The 26530-nt window shown below is 38.5% G+C and overlaps 1 protein-coding gene across 1 annotated transcript in view; it reads left to right on the plus strand.

Annotated features, from left to right (window-relative positions):
• The window catches only part of SEMA3C (semaphorin 3C), a 113603-nt gene extending 96180 nt beyond the window's left edge, over nt 1–17423 (plus strand). The window contains exons 12-17 of the mRNA XM_054273814.1: nt 4032–4120; nt 6083–6124; nt 7395–7552; nt 10808–10875; nt 13683–13813; nt 15644–17423. Of these exons, the coding sequence (XP_054129789.1) occupies nt 4032–4120; nt 6083–6124; nt 7395–7552; nt 10808–10875; nt 13683–13813; nt 15644–16057 (902 nt within the window). The 3' untranslated portion in view covers nt 16058–17423. The remainder of the gene's footprint in view (nt 1–4031; nt 4121–6082; nt 6125–7394; nt 7553–10807; nt 10876–13682; nt 13814–15643) is intronic.
• Nucleotides 17424–26530: the final 9107 nt, after the last annotated feature.

Consider the following 26530-nt stretch of genomic DNA (forward strand, 5'->3'; position numbering starts at 1 on the left):
GTAAAACATGGAGAAAAAGTTTTTAGAGGGTCTCCAGCAGTGTCAGACACATCAGAGGTGGGGATTACTGAGGGAAGCCTCTCAAAACTCATATCAGAGTAGAAGTTGGTGCCTATTGCAGTCATTATTTTATGATGTGGAAAATTTGGGGGTTTTATTTGTAGCTCAGTTTGTCCATGTGATGTGGCTCAGGGGTAAATGGGTCCCAGCTCTCTTTGAGGCTCACATTACTGACAGCTGCAGTGTTCACTTAGAACTGGGGAAATAAAAACTAGTCAAAATTCAGAGAATGAGTTTTATACTCAGACCTTCTGATTCAGCCAAAAACCTCTGTATTTTTCATGTCTTTTCATTAAGCTTTGCTTTTTCCATTGCCTGTGGTCAGGCAGAGCAGGAATTAATGTAATCAGGCACAGTCTAACTGGTATTGATGAAGCTTAGCTGATTAATATCAGTCCAGAATAATGTCTTGCGTTTCAAGAAATATTATTATAATTATGATGATGATTTCCCTCTTGTGCTTTCATTCCATTTATTGGAATGCCTTCCTTCTTCATTTATTTCCCACTCTGAATAGATTCTACACCTTTTTTTTAGCCTGCACTTTCCCCCCTTGCTCAGTCCTCTCAGAGGGAATGTGATCTCAGTGCCATTGTCTTTAATGTCAAGCTGGGACACCTCCATTTGTGAAGCAGGTTTAAATGGAAAAGCATTTTGAGTCACTCCTGTCCTCTTGCTGTCAGCTTGAGGGAGATTCCCTTTTGTTTGTCCATCTCCCCTTGACTCACAGACTGCTGAGCTGATGCAAGGCTGCAGACAGCTCCCAGTGAAGAAAGTGGTGAGCAAAAATCAGCTCATTTCTAGTGGCAGATTGATATTCTGGAGACATAGTAGCTTTTTCATGACTGTGTAAAATCATAGCAATGGACACCTGTTTTCAAGTGGGTTTCTGGAAGGAACAAGGAAATGGCAAAGGAAACTGTTGTTCGATTTTATGAATTTTTGTTCAATTTTATGAATTTTAGAGGATTACCTTCTAATTTCATACAATGATCAAACATGAAAAAATTTCACCTGCACTTGTTTGATGATCTCTAATGCCTGATTTACAGCATAAAATATTACCTATTGTGAAATATACTCAGAAACAGCTCAGACACTGCTTTGCATAAGTCTCCTGCAGTGCTCAGTGCTTCATCCTTTCCTCTGACCCAGGGAATTTAGTTCCCTTTGTTCTATTAGCAGAAATAATCAAACATGATTTTTGACAAAACTCAAATATACCATAAGCTTTCTATGTGAACACCTGTAAGTGACTTGATTTGTGAGATACAAGTTTGTGTTTATAGTGGAGACAGCAGTACTGCTGAGAAAGAAATAAAAATTCAGGTTTGGGGACAAATATTTGCTTTTCATTTATCAGGAAAAGGCTGAGCTACAGTAGCAAGACTGTTTTTAGAAGAAATGGGAGAACTATAGCCTATAAGCTGTGTATTATTGGAAGTGTTTATATATAGATGTATAGAGAGAGATATATATGTACAGACTAATAGAATCCCTTGTTCTAACAAATTTTATTTAATCAATAGCTTTCTATTGCCTACTTGAATATTTATTTTAAACATTGTATTAAGTCTTCTTTAAAACAATGGAACATTCCCTTCTACAAGGATTTGTCCATCAGGGTACAATACTGAGTCAAAGCAAATGGTAAAATCCTGAGTCAGATGGAATGAATAGGAAAGTAAACAGTCCTTCACTCTGTGTGTTCTTCTGGGGTGTGACACAAAGGCCGATAGGAGCCTGCTCTACAAATAGGAGAGATTATTAGGACACAGGGATTTGGCATCAGGCATTATCGGTATTTTCTGTGCCCATGCCCAGGATAAAATCTCCCCTCAGGTTCTGATTTCAGTTTGGGGCAATGTTTGAGGACTCCAGACAATGCAGGAATTTTAAAAGTGTGGCATGTGCTAATGGATCATTGACATAAACCGGTTCTTCAGAGGCTCAGCAGCCTTACATTCCTTTGCAGGTAAGGTCACTGTCAACATGCTTGGTGCCCTGTGTGTCAGGGTCACAGGTACTTGACACTTTGCAGGCAGCCTCAAAAAAACACCACAAATGGCTGCCATTCCTTCCTGCACTTCTGATTGTTTTGTAAGGTAGAGTCTGAGAGAGAGAGAATTGATAAAAGAATGCAAAGAAGCAGAGGTAAACTGGACTGAAGCCATGTACACGTGTGAGCGGGTTATTCCCTTAAGCAGGAGAAGGAATACACACAAACCCTTTCTCCTTTCCTCTGAGGGAGGCATCTGCAGCAGTTCAACACTTCTGTGGATCCTGGCAGTTAGTAAATCTCGCTCAGGTTCTCATAGCTTAGCTAATACTGGCACCCAGGCTAGACCACAGCTGTGCTATCACACGATTTGGTTTCAGTGAAGTTTCTTCAGAAGGAGCTGTTTTATCATGCCATTGTATAATGAGAATAAATGTCTCTGTAGAAAATTCTCATGAAAAATTCATGCCTAACAGGCCCTGAGCATGTACCCTTGATAGCTAAACATTTTTAAGTCTTGTCAGCTTTCAGTTTTTCTTTTCCTTCTTTTTTTTTTAAAAGACAAAATACTGCAATGTGCTCTCTGTGTGTGGGCAAGTGATTAAATATCAATATTCTGGCTTTAAACCTTTTTTTTGTAGTAATAATAATAGCAACAACAAGAAGTAGTAGTAGTAGTAGTAGTAGTAGTAGTAGTAGTAGTAGTAGTAGTAATAGTAATAGTAGTAGTAGTGGTGGTGGTGGTGTCTGGCTTCCTTGAGTGAAATAGGGAGATGTAAATTATTTACAGTAATCATCTTACCCTGCAACTCTAGCTATACAATTTAGTCACTGAGCTTAAAGCAAAAATAAAATTGAACTTTTTCAGTTTACATTGTCTTCATTATAATTTGCCAAACAGGAAACTGAAATTTCCTAAAAAAAGTAGATACTTGCCTGTGTTGCTCTTAAAACTTTTGAAGGCTGAACAGAGCATATACCATGTGTTCTTCTTCCTCAGAATCAGTATTGAGCAAATAGATTTATTGTACTCAGTTTAATTTCTAGATTTTTCAGGTGAGAGGAATTCTGTGTGCTTTTTCCAAGTTAAAATGCTCATTCTTGTGATTATCCCACAGTCTGCCTTTTCTGCCACATCAGAAATACTTCAGTGGCTGTGTCAGCCTGTAAGAGCCTTCACAGATGGACCCCTTCATCACACATATTCTTTCCACAAAAGAAATTTGGAAAACTAATCACAAATTCCCCTTTGGTCTCACTCATCACATCTACCCTGCAAAAACACTGTCATTGCCACATATTTCTGCTTACTCCTTTGTTCTGAGTGGATTTGTGAGGCTTGGAGCTGGATTTTGAGAGGGAAACCATGATACAATAGCTGAAATATCTTCACCTTGCTTTTTCTTTTTATCTTACAGAGCAAAATATTAACTCCCACCAATATATAATGTACTTGATTATTGGTTTAATTTCACTAAAAAAAGCTTTCATCTTAGTGTATTTTTGTCTAGGTAGAGTTGTTCTTTGGAAGATTTACCTTTCATGTCATCAGTTATCCTAGCATTTTATTATCAGATATGAATATATCACATCCTGCTTTAGCTCCCTTTTACCTGTTTAAATTGTGTTTTACTTTAAGATTATTAAAACAAATTCTGCTTCTGTGTGTCTGTACAGCAACAGAATATGCTGATTTTGATTGATCTCTTTGTATAGAATGGTAATAACTTCAACCTTATCATGACTTATGTTCGTATATGAGAATAATACTGTGATAGTATTCCTGTATAAGGAATCATCCCATCATTCTTACTGACTCCAAACTGTAGAAATTACTGAACATTTCTTACCTTTCTCTATGTCATAGTGCTTGCTTCGATGGTTTCCTTTTATAATTAATGAAAAAAAAATTATATTTTTTTATTTCTTCCTCTCTGTGTTACATGGTCTCACTTGTTCTCACCTATTGCAGATCAAGGAACCGTACAAAAAGTTGTTGTCCTACCCACCAACTTCTCTGCAAGTGGAGAACTCATTTTGGAAGAGATGGAGGTTTTTCAGGTTTGGCTTTCTCCTTCTTTTGTTTTTCCAGTGTGTATGTTCACACAAACACTTTGTTCTAACAGACTTTGGCAAGGGCAACTGTGATTTGGTAAAAGATCAAGTAAATGAGCATGCTGTCAGTTTGATTACCACATAAAGATTACAAAATGTTGACTGTTATGAAGGCTAGAGCTAGCTGAAGCCCTTTTTTTCTCCGGTATTTCAGTTGCCTATTTTTTATGTTGATATACTGGCTAGAAGGATTTTGATAATCAGTTTTTTAGGAGGTCAAGTTCTAATGGCTTCCAGAAGGAGACTTTTACCATTGGCATCACTGTAGAGGTTGTTGCTGTATATGGTTGGAATTTCAGATTTCTGTACTTTGATTATCTGAAGATCTTCCTGGTTCTCAGTTGCAAAATGAAATCAAATTAGTGTTGTTTTTGCTTAACTCCTGTTCTTCAAAGTCACATGCTGCTGGATCCAAGAAAGCTACAAGTTTAAAAGAACGTAAGCTGAAAAAAACCACCAAAACTACAGGGAGATAAAAGAATAGCCTCTGTCAATCACTCTGGCATGCAACAGTTGTAATAACCTAAAGAAAATGTTCACTCTCATGTTGAAAAATCCCTCTCAAATATTTGGATGGGCTATTCATTAAACGGTAGTCTCAGAGCAAGTGGTATTATGTGTCTATAAACTTAGTTAAGGATTTTGTCATGGCCATTTCTCTGTTTCATTGACAGAATAAAAAAGGAAGATTTACGTTTCTTTATTGAGGCAGCATTAATGGTTTCAGTAAGAAAAGGAACACTCATAAAGGCATCTGTGTTAACACTCATAAAGGCATAGCTAGTCTTTCTAGGCTTTCATTGAAGACTTCCTGCTAAAAAAGATATATGTGAGTGATATTATTTAAAATTCACACTCTTTACCAAGAAAGTGCAGATTCCATTTACTGAAACATAAATTAATACAGCACAAAGATAGTTGGGCTGAGAGGAATCTCAGCCTAAACCTATTTTCTGGGCCTCTGTGCACAGAGATCCTCTTCCAGAGCAAAGAAAGAAAGGAGAATGTGGCATCAGGTCCAACATTGCATTTGACCTGCAGACTCCAAACAGTTCATGGAGCAGCTCTAAGCTTCTCCAAACCTTTGCCAATTCACATGACTCACAGCCAGATTCTCTGGTCCTGACCTCCCTGCTGTGTTGTGGTCATCTGCAATTAATCCTAGCCCACTGTTAAGGCTTTCCTTTGTGGCTGAGCAAATGCTGAACCGTAAAAAAATGCTGAACATTTTTATTACCATCGATTTTATCACTTGTTTGGATGAACATAATGACTTAAGGCAAGGAAAGTAACAATTCCTTTTCCAGCTCTTTAATATTTGATTTGGACACAGACATTAATAGAGTGCTCTGATGACACACAGTAGTATAGAGTACTGTCTCTGGGAAAGAAACATTCGAGAACACTTATGTCATTTTAAAATACTCTGGTCATTGACAATCTGAATTTACATGCTGCATGGTAACCAAACTCTACGCACTGTAAATCACTTGTAAGAAAAGAATTTTGTATTCTTATCTGGATCATGTGGTAAATATTAATGAGCTATTTTATGATTTTTCCTTATCATCATCGTTAAAGAAAAAAAATTTCCTATTACAAAGTTAAAGTAATGGCTCTTCTATTTCTGAGATAGCACCAGATGCAGGTTAATTATAAGTATACAAAAACCTTTTAGATACATGTAATAATAATGTGGTTGAGTTTCAGCAATATATTTTGTGAGACATTAATTGTTTACGTGTCATTTGTTTAGTTCTGAAAATAGCAGTACTTAGTAGGAGTGAGTGCTCTCTTTTCAGGGTATAAACATGTATCATTTTCTTAGATATGATTTAGGTTTTAGGAACTTTTAAATGTTAATTTTGGGACAAAGTTCTTGACATGATTTGTTACTCTGTCTTTCAGAGTAATTCTCCTATAACATCAATGAAGATCTCATCTAAAAAGGTAAGGCAAAGTGGGATGCCTGCTTAGTGCTTATTAATTAAGAAGCAAGTTGACTTAGATGTTAGAATATCAGTTCTTGTGGAGCACACTAAATATAGGAAAGTTTTCCAGATTGAGTACAGAAAACTGGACTGACGTTTGCACGAGCTGTTTATATGCCCTTGCACTAAGATAAAACAATTTCTATTCATTATGTATAATTTCTAATTAACTGAAAGTGTCGGGTTCCTTGTTTTGATTTACAATTAAGGAATAAAAAAAAAAAAAACTAAGAGAGGGAATTCACCCTCCCTGTTTTTTTCTCTAAAGTCTCAAATAGAAATTTTTCCCTGGAAGTCTGTCTGATCAGTGTATAAAGGCAGTGTTGGGGCTGTTGGATCTGTGGTGAAATTGTGCATGTTTGTTTAATAGTAATAAACAATGGCAATAAGAATGATGAAAACAGCTGAGAGGATTTCTGCTGAAAGGCTTAACACAAAAGCTGAAAATGTATATTCTATGATTTTGCAAGCAAGATGTTGCTCAATATTTTACAAAGCTACTACTAAGTAAATATTATTCACTAAGTTGATTTCACTATGCTTTTTCATTTTTATGACAAGAAGATCAAAGGAATTTCAAGGGGTTTTTGTTCAATGTTAATTTATATTTTTTAGAATGATTAATTGTTTTTTGAGTAAAACAGTCATTTTGGCCCAGGTTTTGGTAATGATCTACACCCTTTGAACTTCTCTTGCAAAAGCTCTGATTTATTATGAAAGTTCTCTTGGCTTATTTTTCCAGGTATATAAGGCTATCAGAATCTGGCCATAAGCCTCAGTGTAATCTCAAGGTTTTACATCTTGGAAATGTATGCAATGGAGGATCCAACTAGGAACTCTGCATAATATTTATTAAAGTGACTGTGTGCAGAGAAAATACGTAGTTCAAAGGCTTGAGCCAGTAATCCTCACTGAATAAGAACCAAGTTCTCAAATCTGAGCAATATTAAGTCAGCCTGTCTGCCCCAGAACAGAACAATGACACTCAATGTCCAAAAACCCATTAACATTCCAGAGTGTTTCTAGGTGTTTTCTAGCAGGAAGGTGGAAATAATATAGATCTGTTCACCTGGGAGATTTCTGTTGATCTTGACTTTAGATGTATTTTGGCTCTGCTCTTGGCCTTGAGTTAATTCCAAACTTAATTGAAAGGTATTTTGGGTGTGTTAGCCAGGTCTTGGGTGAAACTCCCCCACATCTGAGCTAAATCCTCCCATTTCCCCCTGCAGCAACAGTTGTATGTGAGCTCAGATGAAGGGGTCACCCAGGTTTCCTTGCATCGCTGCCACATCTACGGGACCGCCTGCGCCGACTGCTGCCTCGCCCGAGATCCATACTGTGCCTGGGATGGCAACTCCTGCTCCAGGTTTTATCCCACTGGGAAAAGGTGAGCAGTGTTTAGCAGGAAGATGGCTTTCATTCTGAGGGTTGTGATGTGATGGAGAAGTGAGATTTCATTCCTTTCATGTGCGTGTACAAACAACACCCCCGTAGCTGTTGTGCCTGGAGTTATTCATCACCTAGGACTGTGTGCTGCAGGAGTGTATGGTAAAGAGCTTGGCTTTTCATATTCAAAGTAATGGGTGGAAAAAGAAAGAAAAAGAAAGAAATGGTTTCTTAATCATAAATATTAATCTTTCTGTCTCACGCACACAAAATCAGTGAGACATTTGTTCCCTTCATTTAAATTCAATTACTTACTATGGATGTAATTATGATAGCCCTAAATACAGCAAAAGATCTCTCAGGCTGTCTGAGGAATAAACTCATTTATATTTTTTTTGTTCCTCATTTGCTCCTAAGTGAGAAGAATTATTTTCAGGAAAATTTTAGGCAAATGTGATTTCCATGTAATGTCTGTGGATTTGGGCTTTTTGACATGAGGTTTATTGAAGCAGACAGGGAAAGCAATTTCTGTTTAATTTGCAACAGAACTAATAGTCCATCTCATAATCTTATGCAAAACAGGAATCTCTTTCCTCCTCCCAGGGGAAATACTTAATAGCAGAAGGCTGTAGTGAGCTCTTGTCTTAATAAGATTTCACTTCTTATACAAACAAAGCTACAGAATACACAATTAAGTGTTACTGCAGAGGGGACAAATCTTTCAGATGTATGCTCTCTACAGCTACCTGGAAGGAGGTTGTAGCCAGCAGGGGTTGGACTCTTCTCCCAGGTGACAAGCAGAGGGACAAGAGGAAACAGCCTCAAGTTGTGCCAGAAGAGGCTTAGGTAGCATATTCTAGAATCATAAAATCATGAAATATGCTGAGATGGAAACTGGGACCATTAAGTGCATCTCCTGGCCTTGCACAGGACACTCCAGGAATCACACCATGTGCCTGAGGGCATTACCCAAACACTTCAAGGCTTGGTGCTGTGACCACTTCCCTGGGGAGCCTGTTCCAGTGCCCAGCCACCTTCTGGACGAAGAACTTTTCTTTATATCCAACCTAAACCTGTGACTGTGCTCAGTGTCTGCACCAGGCGCAGAGTGCCGCTTACAGTCACTGTGTTTTGTTCCTGTTCCTTCATAGAGGGAGACAGTTGACAGAAAGAGGCAAAGCTCTGATCTGCTGATAATAATGCTATCCCCTGGACAATTGTTTTTGTTATTGCAATGTTTTCTTGACTCATTCCTTACCTGAGATTACAAGGTAAAACCCAAACTGACCACAATTTAGAGTACATGGGGTTGTTAACTGCTTTCATTGAGAATATTCAGCCACCAGTCTGCAGACTCCTTCTTTTCTTCCATGGAACAAAGGTCAGAATGTGGGGGAGGAAAGAAAAGAAAAATCCCCAAGTCTCAGCCCACCTAACTCCCACAGTAACACAGCTGCCAAAAGGTACAAGGAGCAGTCAGGTACACCCAGCCTGTGCAGTTTCCAGTTTGCCATCCCCATTATATACACCCACCCAGGGTTATTTCCACTGGGGCTTGCTTTCCTGCTGATATTTTGTTTGCAATTTGCTCCTTATGTCAAACCAAAATAAACACCTCTAACTGTATGGAAAAAAGTCTGGTTTTCATATGTGAAGGAAATGAGTTGTCTCTTTATCTAACAAGGCAAATTATGAAGGAGAAAACATTGGTAACTAGATCCAAATCCCTTTGTCTAGACAGCAGAAACTACTGTATGAATTTGCTTATTTGCTTCTTTTTACACTTCTGTCTCCTGTGAATTACTGCAGTTCCTCATGCAACATTAATTTACCCCAAAACACCTTATGGGTATTACCTTTATTTTCTAACTGCCACTCTTTTTTTTTTTTTTTTTTTAAATTAATATCTAAGTGCTAAGGTCTCATTCACAGAACTGCTTTATGCAAGCAATGTGCCATCTCTGACAGTTTGGAGCAGCTCATGGTAGCACAAGAACTCTGACATTCACTCAGAAATTCTTCATGACCTCCCTTGACTCATGTAAATAGTTCACAAGGGTTAAGACCCCATGGCATAAAAAGAAATCTTTTTGATGGTAAACATAAAAACTTTACTTGGAATTTCAGTAATTACTCCTTTGAAACATCACTGTTCAAATATTTCCCTTTCAAGCAATGCATGGGCTCAGATGACAGGGGATTATGAGCACTCTTTTTGTTTGTGCACTACCTGGTATAATGTGGCCATAGATGTGTCACCCTTCCCTCTGTAGTACTGGAGCTCCAGGGGCTTTTTATGGTTTCTGATCCTCAAGTCCTTAGTGCATGGTTCAGAATACAGTTATGTAATATCCCATTGCAACAACCAATATATTTTTTTTCTTGAACTTGATAAATACTGTCCTACCTTACATAATATTTAGCAATGAAAATAATAATCTTAATAATAATAAAAAATAATTGAGCACCAGCTTTTCATGCACTGAATTCTATGAGCTATGACTTGCTAGCTGAGGACTGAATGCCAGTATTCCCAGTAAGCTCCCCAGAAAGTTTGCTACAGAATCGTGATTTTATATCTGTCATCCAGATTATATAATAAATTCCCTATTTAGAAGTATCCTGATACTTGGTGAGTTTTATTATGTTTTGGAAATAGTCACATCTCTTCAAGTAGAAGACAGAATAGAATCTTAGCTCTCCACCATTCTGGATGAATACTTCAGTCACTCTGCTACAAAGGTGGCTACAGGCACCAAAAATGAAGTGCTTGGAGCTTCTGGTAAGCTTCACTTACCACGTGAAATTGAGGTAATTTTTATCATAATTTTGTGCTGGTGTGTCAGATATGAGCAGTATGAATCTTGTGCATCTCATTCTTAGCTGCTTGCCTTTATGAAGAGTTTCAGCTGGAGGTTCTGGCTTTGAATGCTGGGTATTGTGAGTGAACAGAGATCTCTTTCATTTATCACCTCTGATCCTTCCATCCCTAAACCTCCACTGCACAACTGTTTTACCTACAAAAACTGCACCTGTTTTATCAGCTTCAACAGATGCTTCACCTAAACAGTATCTTCACACCAACAAGCCTGCCAAGAGTAAAGCACACTCACCGTAGGTCATGAACTATCCCTAACATTTGATCTAGTAAAAAAAACAAAACACAAATAAAAAAAGCAAATCCACAAATAAAAAAAGTGGTTATTTTCAGTGTAGCTATCTTGGAATAATATTTTGTTTTTACAAAATATTGCAGGAGGAGCCGTAGACAAGACGTGAGACATGGAAACCCTCTGACTCAGTGCCGAGGTTTCAACCTGAAAGGTACTGTAATTTAGAGATCCTCATGTTATATAAAGAACACATGGTTTTCCTTTGTATGATTCATTGTAACTGACATTATCAGTTTGGTTTACTGGTAAAGCATAATTATTTTCCAAGTCTGAGTTTTGTTTTGATTTGGTTTTAGCACCTTCCTTGCAATTACATGAAACGTGAACATACATGATAAAATATTGAGACATTAAATACATAGTTCAACATACTTGAATTGAGAAGCTGACACTGTTGATTAGAAAAAGGTAAAGTTAGTTTACCTTGGTTTCCCTTCAGTCTTTATTAATGCCATTTCATTCATTTAAGCTTTGGACCTCCAATTTTCTCTGAATATTTGATCCCATACTGAGTTTTGGAGCACACCTTTGAGCAAACAGCAGGATCTAGGCTGGCCTGTCTTTTGATTTATGATTATTCCCTTATCCCTTTATATGAGGAAAAAAACGATTCCAAATTTCTTTATGGAGTCTCTTATTTCCAGCTGTGCAACTGTTTAGTCAGCCTGGCCAGGGGAGCCAAGGCTTTGCTCTCCCAGCAAGCACTTTCTCTAGTTTGATGGATACCAGTCAAACATGCCCAAAGTCATAGGAGTAAACAGATATATAAAGGCAATTCAATCCTCTTGAACCCCCTGCATGTCTGAGCTAGGCAGGGGCAATGGATGCCATCAGACTGAGGGCACACAGACAATTGTGCTCCTTTCACCTCTATTATGAGCCTGATTTTTGAAGTATGTTCTCATCTGTACCACCTGGTGACCGAGTAATAGAGCTGATTGTAAATGTTTTTATTGATGTTTTTCTAATCAAAGAACAATGCTTTAAGAGTGACATGTGAAAGGTTCTGTTAATAATAATTCTACTGAAACAGTCTCCACTGGTTGTTGGAAGAATCTCCTGGATCAGAAAAGACCACAGCAGTCAGTTGGGTGTAGATCCCTCTGCTTAAATGAGTCACTATTAGGTAATTTATTTATGAAGCTGAAGAGCTTGAGCAAGTAATTCCAAGAGATGACCCCTGTTAGAGAATACACCTGAGCTCTGAGAGATCCACGTTGAAGCAACTTGAGCTGTGTCTTCCCCTGCAGGCATCTGCTGAGACCTCCCACCCATTATCTGTCCTAAGGGTGGGTGTCTGTCTCCTTCCATTTGGAAAATGTGAGAATGTCAACTGTCTGCATTCTAGCCTGAGGGGGGATAATTGTTTCAACCTTGACAGTCTTGTGAAGCAGGTTTCTTGTTTTCCAGCCACTTTTGCAATGTGGATGTATTTATAGGTTTAGGTATTTTAACATCTCTGTAAAGGAAGTTTCGGTGGCAGCAGTGGGATACAGGGTAGGTAGATGGCAGTTGTTTCCCTGGGAAAAAAAAGATGAAAAGAAAGAGCAATTTAGACACTTGCAAAATATAATTTACAGCCATTTATAGCAAAATGACTGTGTTTGGGGAAAAAAGTGAAATCTACTTAAAGGACAAAAGAGCAGAGAGCCAAGCAAAGCCAAGGAATCTTCCATGCTCATAGAGAACCATCATGCTGAATCCAAGTCTTTAAACATGGGAGACCTCTAAGCACATATAAACTTAATATTTTTAGCACATTGTTATTTTTAAATAAATCATCAAGAACTAAGCAATCTTGTATGTTTTCATTTCACGTCTGTTTAACATTGTTAGGTTTGTGTTAGCCCTTATAGCCATTACAGAAATGCATTTTGAATGTGAAGTATTTCCACATTATTCTCCTAGAAGTTATAATTGGTTTTGGTACAGCTTCCTAAATGTGCTGAAGGACTAAAAACAGGCAAAGTCTCCTTCCTTCAGAAGAATAGATTTCAATTTCACATATCAGTTGATGAAAGAAACTGAAAAGAATGGGAGATAAAGTAGAGTCTGAGAAAAGCCAGTCTTAGGACTGTGCAAGAACAGAATCAGATTTTAGACATACAGACCTCTAGGTATTTGCAGTTCTCATATTATTTCAATAACTTCCATTGCTTCTTTCTCAAAAATAAAAAAATGTATTTCATATATGAGACAAGCTTTTCAGTCTGGAGGTGCTTTGTTTTGAGGACCAAAGCAATAAGCATCCAGAAGTTCCTACTTGACTGCCAATTATTCAGCTATGGAGACTGTAAAGGGACACAAGAAGTCTGAGTGATGACATATGCTCAGCACTTGCCCAGGTGTTGCTGGAGTGCTATAAATCTGTCTTTCTCTCTGTTGCTGGCCTGTCCACATATTCATCACATTTCAGGTTGAGAGCCAAGTCCCTTCCATGTGTTGGAAGAGAAGCAGAGGATCAGGAGCCCAGCCTGCCCGCTCTTTCCTCCCTGGGATGCTGCATGCAGCTGGAGTAGCTGGAGCCTTCTTTAGGGCATGATGCTTTATTTTGATCATACAGCCTTATTCCCCCAACTCATAAAAGGTGAAGAAATGCATTAAATGCTTCATTCTCTTTTGGAGTAGTAGAGAATGAGATCATTTCACAGAAAAATATCCCTGAGCTCAGTTATCCCATCAGCAAAGTTTATCAGCCTATAGGTGTCCTAGTTTCTCAGAACAGACCATGTCACTCTGAAAACATTGATATTTGAAACTGAATGTGCTTCTTCACATTCCATTTAATTTATTTGAAATTTTTTCCTAAAACATATTTGATTTTGGCCAATATCAGAATCAGGCATACTTCATTTAATCTATATTGCAAAGAGTTACATGTTTTCTTAATCAAATCAGCATTCACAGCATCCTGACCTGTTTTCTTTCTTTCTTCTTTTTTTTTTTTTTTCTTTCTAGCATACAGAAATGCAGCAGAAATAGTGCAGTATGGAGTAAAAAACAACACCACCTTTCTGGAATGCACACCTAAATCTCCTCAGGCTTCTATTAAATGGCTGCTACAGAAAGACAATGACAGGAGGAAAGAGGTGAGCTATATGAGGATCCTCAGTCAGCATGACATTCCCTTCCCAAATAAAGGGAGGGAACAGTTTGTGTTTTTATCAGGCAGTCTGGCTACAGTGAAGGTGGAGAATTTGTGTGGAGGCAGGACAGTGACCATCATTACTCATATGAATAAGAGCAGACTCAGTACAGCTGACACTTCATCCTCAGACCCACAGATTTCTGTCAGATCAGAGCAGCTACAGAAAATTAAAGAATCTTTGCTTCACACCTTACTGATTGCAAACTGAAGGTTTTCAGCACTCAGAACTTCTTATTGATCTAAGGAAATAGGCATAAAAGCAAGAACTTGTATAAAGTTCAGGAAGAAGTCAGCATGCAGTAGCTCCTCTGTGCTATTGAAGAGATAAAAGGCAAAAGTGGGAGAAATGTGAAAGGTTTCTTTAGCAAGAAGCTAGTCCAGGCTAAGAACACGTATTGACAAAAGCATTTCCTCACCATGGTGCAATCACATTTTCCATTACTGCACTCTCTACGGCTCTCAAGTTTCAGCACTGTAATATACAGTATGATTGTTTATGGGGAATGTTCCTTCCTTAAGCAATATAAAAGGGGAAAAATCCATTGCAAATCCAAGGCACTTACAATATGAATAAAAAGAAACATTTTTCAAAAGGAACTTTTAAGTAATGTGGTGTCTGTTGATAGGTTATAAATACTGTAAAGTATTATTCTCCTATCAGGCCATTTTACAAAAACAGAGGGGAATTACAAATGTCTCACTGAGTTTTTTAACTATTCAAAGCCATGTCCTGGCAATAGGTGCCATTCCTTAACCCATTGCTTCAGTAGATCATCTCCCTTTTTTTGTTCTTATATTCAGTACATATATTGGAATCGATGCAGTTTCATGGTACAACAGGCTGAATAAAGCAATCAAAGTGTTGATTAGTTTTCAAGCTCTCAGATGTCTGGAAATCTTCCACAATGTCTACAAAAGTTTACAATAGCAGAATACCATAATAAGTAAATTAGTTCCCAAGAGAACCAAGTATAATGCAGAGTAGAGTAGCAAAATAGAAAAACCATGCAGCAAAATACCAGCAGTGGTTTCCTTTCATAATGGACTGAACTAGCAATTTTTACTTCATACTGATATGCAAAGGGACATCTGCACATTAATTTATAATTGGATGATAACAAGCTCTGGTAACTTGCTTCTTTCAGTTGATGTGATCATCTCCTGGGACAGTGCAGAGTCTGAAGCCAGAAAGGAAATAGGAGAGTACCTGTGCTCTTGGTTAACACTGAGCCAAGTCCCACTTGGGACCACTGTGGTGATAACTTTTATAGGCTGCAGACTCTGCAGAGCAGATAGAGTTCTTCAGCAGGAACCTGCTCAAAGTCAAAACATTTAATGAGAAGACACCTTGAGTTCAATGTCAAATGAGCCTCCCTGGTTCTACACCTTTCTTCCACTCAGCAGCACTCTCTTGATGCTGAGAGACATTCTCAGGAGTGCAGCAGGGCAAATAAAAGTTCATTTTTTCAACTCTACTGTTCAAACATTATGAAAGCTTCTATTTAATGTGGTTTCCAGATTTTCATCTTTGTCTACATCCTGATCAGATTTATTCCAGCATAAGAAATAAAATTATTTAAGTCATTTTCTTTAGCAACACTTGCCTTCTTTGAGGTGTGCTCTCTTCTAAAGGTGGTCTCTTGAAGACAATTATATAAAAATATAGTAACTTTAGGAAAGTCATGTTTGAAGGGAAGCTTACCAAAAGATGCAGTGCTCTGTTGTTCCATAACCTTCCCTAAGAGGTTCCTTCTGCCTTTCTGCTCTCCAGGTGAAGCTGAACGAGAGGATCATAGCTACTGAGCACGGGCTCCTGATTCGCTCCGTGCAGGACAGCGACCGCGGGCTCTACCACTGCATCGCCACCGAGAACAACTTCAAGCAGACCTTGGCAAAGATCAACTTCAAGGTGCTGGATTCAGAGGTGGTGGCTGTCATGACTGACAAGTGGTCCCCTTGGACCTGGGCCAGCTCGGTGCGAGCGCTGCAGTTCCACCCCAAGGACTTTGTGGGGGCTTTCAGCCACTCGGAGATGCAGATGATCAACCAGTACTGCAAAGACAGCAGGCAGGCAGGGCAGCACAGGGAAGAATCCCAGAAGATGAGAGGGGACTACACCAAACTAAAGGCCCTTATCAATAGCAGAAAAAGTAGAAACAGAAGAAACCAATTACCTGGATCTTAATTTTATTTTATAGTAATAGATATTTTTGTCCTCAGTGTAGGGGGCTTATATTTGTCTATTGTGAACAAATTCGTGCAAATCTGATAAAAAATTAAATTAAATTCTAGCAAGACACGTAAAAGATCTGTCTCCCAATTAAATGCAGTGTAACATAAGAAAATAACTCAGAGCATTTTCTTTCCTAGGTACTTAGTGATTCAAGCCTGGGCTCTGTTCTAGAAGAAGCACTGGGTATTCGTCTTAAACCAGATTCACCTATAACATCTCAATATTTATTACAGCTGAATAGAAATTTTTACAAAATCAGTGCATTGTCTTGCAACTCTGGACCTGCACCAACTAGACTGGTGGTGAAAGAATCTGGGTTAAGATGCGTACTTAGAGCAGGATGGTACTAAGATTTCCTTGCACTGTGTTTAAGAACATGAGTTTCTTCTTGTTTACTGCTCAATATTGGGTTTACAGCTTTCACTCATCGATCAAATCATGTGAATGCATGCAGCTAGGAAGCAAGTAAAATGTACTAGAAATGTTTCATTTGCTCAGAGGTCAAATGAAGGAACAAACAGAAGAAAAACAAAGAATTTATACTTTATCAGAGTAAGCACTGATTATTGTGCATAGTATGAGTTGCAATAAATTAATGAGTTCTGGAATGTAACTTAAAATATCTCTGCTCATATTGATTTTTATTAAAATAGGGAGTCCTATAACACTACATAGCTTTATAAGTGGCACAAAGGTAACATGAGAATGTTCATTATACATACAATTTTGAAAAACACCTAAGTGACTTAGGTATTTTAGCTACTTCTCAAAGGATTACACTCCAATTTCTTTTCAAAGGACAGAATGTAGATATACCATATAGTGCTTGTTCAGAAATGAAAAATATAGATTATCTTTATTCTGTTCCATGATTAAATTGGAGCTAGTCTGCAATGTGGAAACAAGTCATAAGTGTCTTTGAAATTTTTAAAACATTATTTTTTCAACTGTTTTCTCAAAGTTGCAAATATTTTAACTAGAATTTTCTAATTAAACCATTCCCATTTTCCAGTTTTTTTTCCCTTATTCTTTTCCATGTTATTTTCCAAATTTGCTCCTATTTTCAGTTCTCTGCTAAAAAGCAGATCAGGAAAAGAAAAAAAAAAAAAAAGGAATGAGGGAAAAATAAGACTGAAAAATGGGTTTGGGTTGAAAACCAAAAACTCTAACTTTAGAGGCATGTTCAAACAGAAATCTTTTGTTTAAGAAGCAGCTGTCAGGTCTGATGAAGCAAGTTTGGTTGAAAATTGGGTGAGTGTACACCAGGTCATCCTAGGAAAAGCAATCACTTTTTTTTTTTTGAGCAATGCAAATGCCATAAAGAAGGGCAGATCATCACTGCTTTTACTATGTAAGAGTGTTCTGGAAGCCACTGAGTCTGTTCAAAACAGTCACAGGGATTAAAAATGTAGGAGTACCCTAGAAAAACCACAATTATTTATGGCATTATACAAAAATATAAACTGATGTTCAGCTCAAATCTGAGTTGTTAAGTTATAATTCTGCTTCTATTAGAATTCTCTGGGAGTAACTCTACAGGGCATGGGGAAACACTTCTGGGTTTGTGCCTGTGTGAATTCAGCTTAATGCAATGGAGGTAACACTGGTGTTTATCTGCCATTAGCTGGATTGTCACTTTATCACCACCTCGTGAAGGACAGCTGGGAAATGAGCCCTGATCACACCATTTAAACAGTCTCTAAATCCCTTTGATGCTGCTGGGATCTCTTTGAATTTAATTTGTGTGCCTACTGCTAGCATGGCAGTGCCAGCCTGCTCATTATTGCCATCTAGTTAAGTGCTCTCCTTACTCAAGGCCTCAATGTGTATTTCTGCAATATTTAGGCGTTAATAACTAAGGTCCTTCTTATGGAAACCATCAGGAAACTTCCTCTGACCTCCATGAGATTGAATTTGGTTCCAAGAGCTAGCAAAGTAGGTTCTGGGGGAATCTGGCCCTTTTTTTTTCCCTTTTTTTTTTTCCTTTTTTTTTCCTGAATATGACTGACTTCTGAGGTGTGTAAGTGACAAACCAAAAATGAAGTGCCCTGGTCTAGAACTACCTCCTGGAATGACACTAGTGCATATTCTCTGTGTGCTGCCATGCTCTTCCCATCTCCCCAGCAGATTCACTGCAGAGTTAGTGTGGTACTAATGCCTGTTGTGAGGATCAGAATTGCTTCCAGATGGAATACAGTGATTAACAGGTGTTTCAGGGTACAAATTGCCCTTTAAGTGCTTAGGTACAGTGATATTTTAATAGGCCCCCATTAGGCCTCAGAAATTACAGTTACACTGTTTTCTAAATTCTAATAGAATATTGGCAATAAGGGATTCCATTAACACAATCAGCATAGCTCAGAGTTTCATGTGATTATAAAATAATATTTTTAAAGCTGCTTCATATACCATTATTATGGTATGACTGTTTAAGGGATTACACTTAAACTAACATTTTTCCTGCTGCATGAGAACTCCAGTATATAAATATAATAAGCTTCTGTCAGTGCATAACTGGTCCAAGCTTCCATGCTCTCGGAGCCTTCCTGCATGTATAGAGAAGTCAGGAACCAGATGCTCAGCTGATATAAACTAATGTAACTTCCCTGTTGTCCTTACAGCTACTGGGGTTGATACCAGCTGAGTGTTTGGCGTTAAATGTACAGAATAGACAAACTGCAATTTTTGTTTAAAGTAGCCCCTCTACTGTAGGTAACACCAAAATTTAAGACTGTAATATTATTTGTGCTATTTAATACTTCCTATTTGGAGGATTTCTAAATAATGTATATAATTTTATTCCTTAAAAAAAAATGCAAAAGCAAAATGACTTCTAGGCATAACTTCACCAAATGTAAAGATATGTTCTCTGCCAAGAACTTCACTGTGTACTGGTATTTTTTTTTTTTGCCTTTTTATTTTGTGTAGTTTGTAAAGTTTGCTGAAATCTTGACCTAACAATGTGTTCTTTGCAATTGTTGTTACTGTAGATATGCGTGTTTTATTAAGAGAATCTTGGTTTTAAAACTGTAGGTATGTGTATAAGTTCCTAGCATGATGAAACTGTCATGACAGTGAATATGCATCATATAGTGTGTAAGAAAGAACAAAATGTAGTTTAACATAGTGCTATTTAATTGAATATCTAAAATGCCCAACAAAATAAAGTGTGTTGCAACATTTAAAAATTTGTTGGTTCCCCCTTATGGATGTGCATTAAAAAAGAACTTTTTTTTTCTTTTTCTTTTTTTTTTTCTTATTAAGAAAATAATCTGAAAATAAATTCCCTTGATTTTCCAAATAAGTTCAAGAAAATATTTGGAGCATCAGGTATTGTAGCTGGTCAGTTCCCAGCCCTGCTCTGGACTGAAGCCCCAGTCACAGAGGTAACAAGGAATTCATGAGGAGTCAGAGATTAATCTTTCAGAGATTATTCCATATAAGCACTTTGCATAAAAGCAGGTTACTTTTCTTTAATTCATTGCTTAAAAAGATAATTTAAAAAATTGTTTTCTCCTAGGACTATAAAGTAAATCAGAAATGTCTGACTAAAAGAGGGGAGTGAAGTGCAAATGCTTTTTGCTTTTATTAAACTGAGGAGGGGAAAAAACCCCATGCATTCTGTGAAATCCTGATTCTTTCAGCTGAGACTCCTGGCATTCTCCAGCATCTTTGCAGGGAGGACAGGCTGCTGGGGCGGCAGCACAGGGAGTAACAGCTCTCTCCATTTCCTGGCTTGTACTTGGAGTGAAATAACCTGCCTGACACCTACAGCACGCTCCTTTTCCCTGCAGTTCTCTTCTGAGCAGTGTTATTGCTGCTCTTCTTACTGGCTGTTTATCCAGATTGTTTTAACAAGGAAGCATAGGTCTTCATCAGTTCCTTGGGATAATAATTGAAAATTAAATGTCACAAATACTGACCTTCACAACAAGGTTCTGGGTTGTTAAACCCAGATTTTGATTTCCCAGAGAGATAGGTTGCTGCAAGGCTTTATGAGGTGTGAGTGGATAAGATGACCTCACTCCAGGATTTCTGTACTGGCTGATTCCTGGATGTGCTGATATTGGATAGTTACCTGCTCAGCACTCAGACCAGTCTAGGTCAGAAGCTGAGTTTCCCAGCACTCCCACATGCTGTAGGAAATGTTTGGATAAGGCTCCAAAACAGATGGACATTTACAGAGTTTTACACTCTGAGAAAACTTTACCAGGTCTGATCCTCTGTCCATCCTGCTCAGTTGTCTTTTGCTGATCTTCTTCCCTGATTCATTTTTGCCCTCTCCTGAAGGGTTCAGCACTTAAGGTTTTGATCCCTTGGCTCCGAGCCCTGGCAAAACAAGACCTGGATTTCAGATGTGAGAACTCTAGAGGTCTAACACTTCTCCCTTGACTTTAAAATGTCTGTTAGATCATTTTTCTTCCTCCATGGGGAGCTACTGCTTTTTCTAAGGTCTCCCTTCTGGTAGCAATACCTTTCTAAGGTTTCCCTTTGAGTAAGTGCAGGATGCAGAACTCAGGCACTTTCTCACAAGACTGAGCAGTGTCAAGCTCAGCCCCCTCCAGGCAGCCACAGAAGCCCAGAGGTGACCAGTGAAAAATGTTCCCTGCACAGGAGGGGCAGCCAGCATTGGTGTGGTTCCCAGTGCTGCCAGATTATTGTTGCCTCTGGAATTAAGTGTTGCCTCCAGAATGAAGTCAGCAGATGTAATTCTGTTGTGCAGGCCATAAAAAAACCAGGTTGTGGCATTGCCTGAAGCAATGGACTAGGTCTCAGGAAATCAGTGCTTCCTTATCCTTTGCACTGAGCCCTTCTCGTGCATCCCCAGTGAGTTCCTGTGCTGTGAGCCCAAGTACAACCACACACAACCAGAGCAGGTCCCAGATATACATGCACACACACATCTATGTGCATACAGAGAAGCTTTGCTTTCCAGGCAGTATTTACCTTTCTTTAACATTGATGTGTGTCCTCTTCTCTTTCCACACGTGCAGAATCAGTCCTCACAGTCCCAAGACATCAACAGCTTGTCAATATTGCCATTACCATCTCTGAGAGCATTTTAAAGACAAGTAATTAGTCAACAAAAGTTGTTCTATTCACTCTCCGTTCCAGCTTACCTTGTTCTATACCATCTCAACAAAAACTTCCTTTTAGCATCAGGAGACTAGCACTCCTGACTAGTGTAAGTAATAAAACACTAGATTAGTGTAAGTAATAAAAAATGTGCTGTCATTTAACATGTCTAATCTAAACTAAAGGCTGAGATTTAGAGGTGCTTTGGCATTCTGAACACACCAAGAAGCAAATTCAACACAGCTGGCTCAGCAGTCAACAAATAATTACTCTACAGTGATAGACTGTCCTATATCCCAGGATTTATTATTGAATTCCATATACAGGCTTACAAAGCAAACAGCATTTGTGTATTCTTAGCACTCTATCAGCTTCATTATTCCTGATTTGAATGCCTGATAAACAAACAGCCTCATATGCTGGCCTTATAAATGAACCTGAATGTCTGCTGAGCTCCACATTCAAGACAGTTTAGGCAAAGGGATTTCAACATATCCAACATTTTATAGAGCCATATATTTTTTTCTAAAGGATTTTAGGGAAAAAAGAGCCAAATTAAAAAATGGTGATTATTGTTGTCTGTGGTAAATGAGAGTTGATAACAAGGATTGTTTTCTAGCTTGTGCAGCAACATGCAGTGTGGGGAAGGAGTAAGAAAAATGCATTTGCTTAACCTTGGGTTCACAACCCTTTGGATAGTTGCTGTTCCTTGGCTCTTTGCAGTAGTCCTTTCTCCAGTATCTGCTCTCCCTGTCTGCATTTCAAGGCCCCTAAGAGCCATGCAGTTTTTACTTTTTTTCAAGCTGACAACTTAAGACATGATGTCCAGGGCTTCCTTTCAGGATTTTTGTACAATAAAACCTCAGTAAAAGCTGTATTACATACAGCTTGGCCTATGATATCTGCCTAAGAAATTTCATTATTTGATTCAATATTTGGAAAAAATCTTGTAATATTTGTAAGGCTTTGCTGAAAATGGCACAGAGAGAAGAAGACCCCAGAAATAAGCAGAGCAATGGAACATGCCATGATCCTTACATGAACACTGTGAACATTTCCTCACTGCTGCATGCTGTTATATGATGGACAAATATTGGTTTTATATCAGCCTTGAAAGCCCAATTTTCCCATAGGTTAAAGCTCACCAAGACTAAGGTCCTTTCACTGCTCACAATGAGATTCTGGTTGAGACCTTTGAAGAGCTTTTATGCCCCACCTAATTTTGGTTAAAAATTAAACCATTTCCTCCTTAAAAGCACTTCTTCTTTAGGGTTCTATTCCTCCTTCTCTCTATGGACTCTTCTTTATTCCTTTACCTTTCCTCAGCTAAACTCATGCTGATAGTCCCACTTTAATTTAACTCTTTTCATTATAACCCTTTCTTACTCTGAAATATACTCTGAAATATATTATCTTTTATAATCTTCAGAAGATGCTGCACTTCATTTGTTTCATCAAGTTTTTTTGCTTTGTAATGTCAGCAAATAAAATATAAAAAGCATGAAACCCCTCCAAGGTGTTTGTAGCCTTTGAGCTTAAGAAGAAAGATTGGAACTAAACTACTAGCTACATGTAAATGTTCACACTCAAGAAACATTAAAATAATATTTTGTTCTGTTATTTTCAGCACTACATTCAGGTTGCAGAGTGTTCTTTATTCTATACCTAATGCTAGAAATATCCTAACTGAAGGACTTTGTTTTGGGGAACTTGAGATATAGTTAAAGACATAGATTTAAAATATCAATATATTATATGATACAGATCTATTTGTCAGACTGTAAGTATTAAACACCTTTAGTTAAATTACCTGTAGGAGAAATTTTTTTGTAACTCAGGTAAATAATGAGAATAATTAATCCAAGCTATCCAAATGAGTAAGCACAAAAATTGTCCCTAAGACTATGTTCTTTGGAGGGGTAAAAGCTTTTGTCAAGAAGAGAAATATCACTTTCATTACTACAGCAACAAATCCAGGTGCCTCCTTCACATATATGGAACAATAAGGAGCTTACAAGTTTTCTTCCCTTTGCAAGTTTTTTAAAGATTAGAAAGATTAATGATATTTACCTATAAATGGGTTTTTCCTATGCATAGATCTATTCTGTGCTGTGCCTTCCAGCTAGAGATGTCTGAGCTCTGAGGAAATGGTTAAAGCAGAGAATACCATCAATGCTGAGCTATCCAGGGCTGCAGAAGTAGGGAAAAACATACGCTTGGTGCCATTTGGTGACCACCTGGCCCTCTGGAGAAAGCTGGTCATCCCCCTCCCTGCAGAGGGGCTGTTGTGGTGCAGCACACAGGCCAAATGGAGTTAGAGACAGTTCATTTTCTAGTGCTGCTGGAGCCCAGCTAGAGATTAACAAAGAAAGAATTGCCTTGCCAGTTTATTCGTTCCTGTCAAGAAGGCAAGCTGTTATTTTGAAAGGAGCTAACGACACGATGGCGAAAACCATATAAGCTGAACAGAAACTTCCCCTGTATCCTCCAGCCAACTGTAAATTCAGCCAGCAGAAATCTTGGAAATGGTACAAGCTTTCCTGCTTTGAGAGCACTCAGGTTGGGGTGCCAGGAATAAATCTCCCTCTGAGGGAAACCTCTGAAGTAACTGCTGTTGACTGAGCTGTTCCTGGCTGCGAAGGCAGAGCTGAGTGTGGCAGACAGTGTCGTGCCATGCCAGATGCTGCATCCCCCCAGCTCTGTTTACACCAGATTTTGCCTTGCTTGTCAGGGTGGGAAGAGAAGGAAATGCTGCATTTCCCCTTCCTTTGCCTCAGAGCTCTGGGCCTCTCCTTCCATTTACTCCAGCTACTCTGTGCTGTCCCCGAAAGCTGAGGCAGTCATAAACACCATTGAACTGGTTGATTAAGTCAATTCACGGCTGCTTTTCATCACCAGAATTTTGCAAAGCAACCATTGGGCCCAGGCCATTATTTTGAGTCCCTCCATGAGGCAGAGCACCAAGTTGAACAAAGACAGAGTTGGGTCATGCCAGCATCCCAAAGAAGGGCACATGCAGCAAGCAGGAACTCTGACTTGCAAATAATTATTGTCAGTGACCTTTTTCAGATGTAAGATGGGGGAATAGTTTCTTAAATTTTTACAGCATGCTGAACACTTGTATTTCACTAAACAAGGTGCAATATACTTTCAACTTGAAGTTTAGATACTGAAAAAAGAGCAGAAGATACATAATTAATGAAAGAACCAGAATTTAAGTCAAGGCAGTTCATGCTAAAATACCCTGAGTCTTAAGCAATGTCATAAACTCCTTGGCTAATGCATTCATAATCTAGCAATTCCTATCCACAGATCCTAGGAAAGATCCAGCAAGCATTTCCTTGAAGACTTGTTAAATTGCAGCCCAGTCCAAGGCAGTCCCTTTCTCAGTTCCTTAAGCCAGGCTCCTAGTGAAAACTCCTACTGACATTACTCAGCTTGGATCAGTGGGGGCTGAACAAGACCTGTGGGATTTTGCTTTCTAAGAACCATGCTCACTCTCCTTTTCCTCTGTCCAGGGTCTTCTGAATTGGAAATCTTTCTCACCACCTGGTCAAGGGTGATCTCTAAACTCTCTTCATAAATTCATTCCAAATCACTGAGAAGAACATTTATTTTCTGTGTTATTTATTTTAGGTTACTATGGTCATAGTTGCCATACACAAATTTAGATTATTGCAAACACACAGTAATGAGAAAATATTCAGAATATATGGGGGAAAAAAATGAGAAAAATAGTTTCAGTAATAGGAAAAAAATCAAACCCCAAAATTAGAATTAAATTATCTCCTACACATTCTGGCATAATATAGAAATTAAAATGCACTCTGATGCTGATTTTATTTGACAAATCTCTGTCATAACTGCAATAATTTTATTCCTCTCTATCATTTCCACACCCCAAAGCTCTGGATTATTTCCTGTCCTCTGGGTGATCAGTAAGGTTGCTAAACAGCTTCTTCACTGGATGCTCTCCCTTGTAGGAAGAACCATGTTTTTCCAGGAGTGAATTCAGTCCTAAACCAAACGGAGCCACATGGATGAATTTGTAAGCCCAGCTGTCCTGTGGCTGTGCTGTTTAGCCCATCAGCTCCAACACCACCATTGCTGCCAGTCTGATGGATTGTGGCAGTTGGGACCCGTTTGCTGCCTTGAAGTTGCCTTTAAGGCTGGCTAGATGGTACTAGAACTCACTGCACTGCATTAACGAGCATATGGCTCACATTGCTCTCACTGCTGAGCAGAGACTGCTTAAAACTTGGGTTTACAATGTGCCTCCACACTTAAAAATTGTAAAATGAGCCAGTTCTATAGTTCACTCCTGGACTAGAAACTATTAACAGTGCACTGCTCACTAAACAGTGTTTTGGTTTTAAGGATGACATTTTTTGAAATGTAAATTTAAAAATCCCTTCCATTGCTGAAGGTAACAGCTGCTTGGCCATGTAACAGGGCTTTGTACCTCAGAAGTTTGTCTTCCTAATAAAGGCATTTCTACCACTTGTGCAGCTTAATTTTTCTTGCTGCCACAAATCTTGACCCTTGATCTCTCTAACTGTTTTTGCAGGGTCGTTCTATGGGGGTTTTTTTGCTTGTTTTCCTGTAACTCACTTGGGTCCATATGTAATTTAATTAATATGGCAAAGCTGCAGACACAGTTGAGCATAGCCTGAATTTATATTTTCATTTGGCTGGTCAGAAAATTGGTTGCAATTCAAAAGGAGTATGTCATTCCAGATCTCACACTCTGGTCTGTGGACAGCTACACACACATAGCAACAGCTAAAATGAAAATGCAAGTCTCAAAAGACATTTAACCTCCAATATTTTCAGCCTCTCTTATCACCACTGACCCCATATTGCATACTGGCCTTTCCACAAAGATAAAAATGGGTTCAAGCTGATGAAAAAGGAGTTAAAGCAAATAAACACAATGTATATCTATACAGCCCTTATATTCTGGTTGTAAGCAAACAACTGCTGATATTTTATAACTAGCTTTGGGAGGATGATTTAGACTTGCTGATGTTGGCTAGCTGAGTGCTGTAAAGCCTGCAGGGGCATCCTACCCTGCCCAGTGATTTCCAGGCACATGGGCAAGCTGACCACAGCTCAGCCGCTGCCATGGATGTAGCTCCAGGTTTGTAAAATAGCAGCAGGATCCTTTTCACCTCCCGTTTTAAATCTGAAATTGCAAAGAGATTTTTTTTGCAACCCATGTACTGGAGAAAACACATAGAAAAAGAACTGACACAGAGTAAACACTTTTCTGTTAAGGTAATATTGATACAGCTGTTTATTGCCCAGCACACTGAGGGAAACAATACCTCAACGAGGTCAAAGGGCTTT

The sequence above is a fragment of the Melozone crissalis genome, unplaced genomic scaffold (assembly GCF_028551555.1).
Source record: "Melozone crissalis strain CALT ecotype California unplaced genomic scaffold, PUWL_Pcris_2 ptg000004l_1, whole genome shotgun sequence".
Lineage (NCBI taxonomy): Eukaryota > Metazoa > Chordata > Aves > Passeriformes > Passerellidae > Melozone > Melozone crissalis.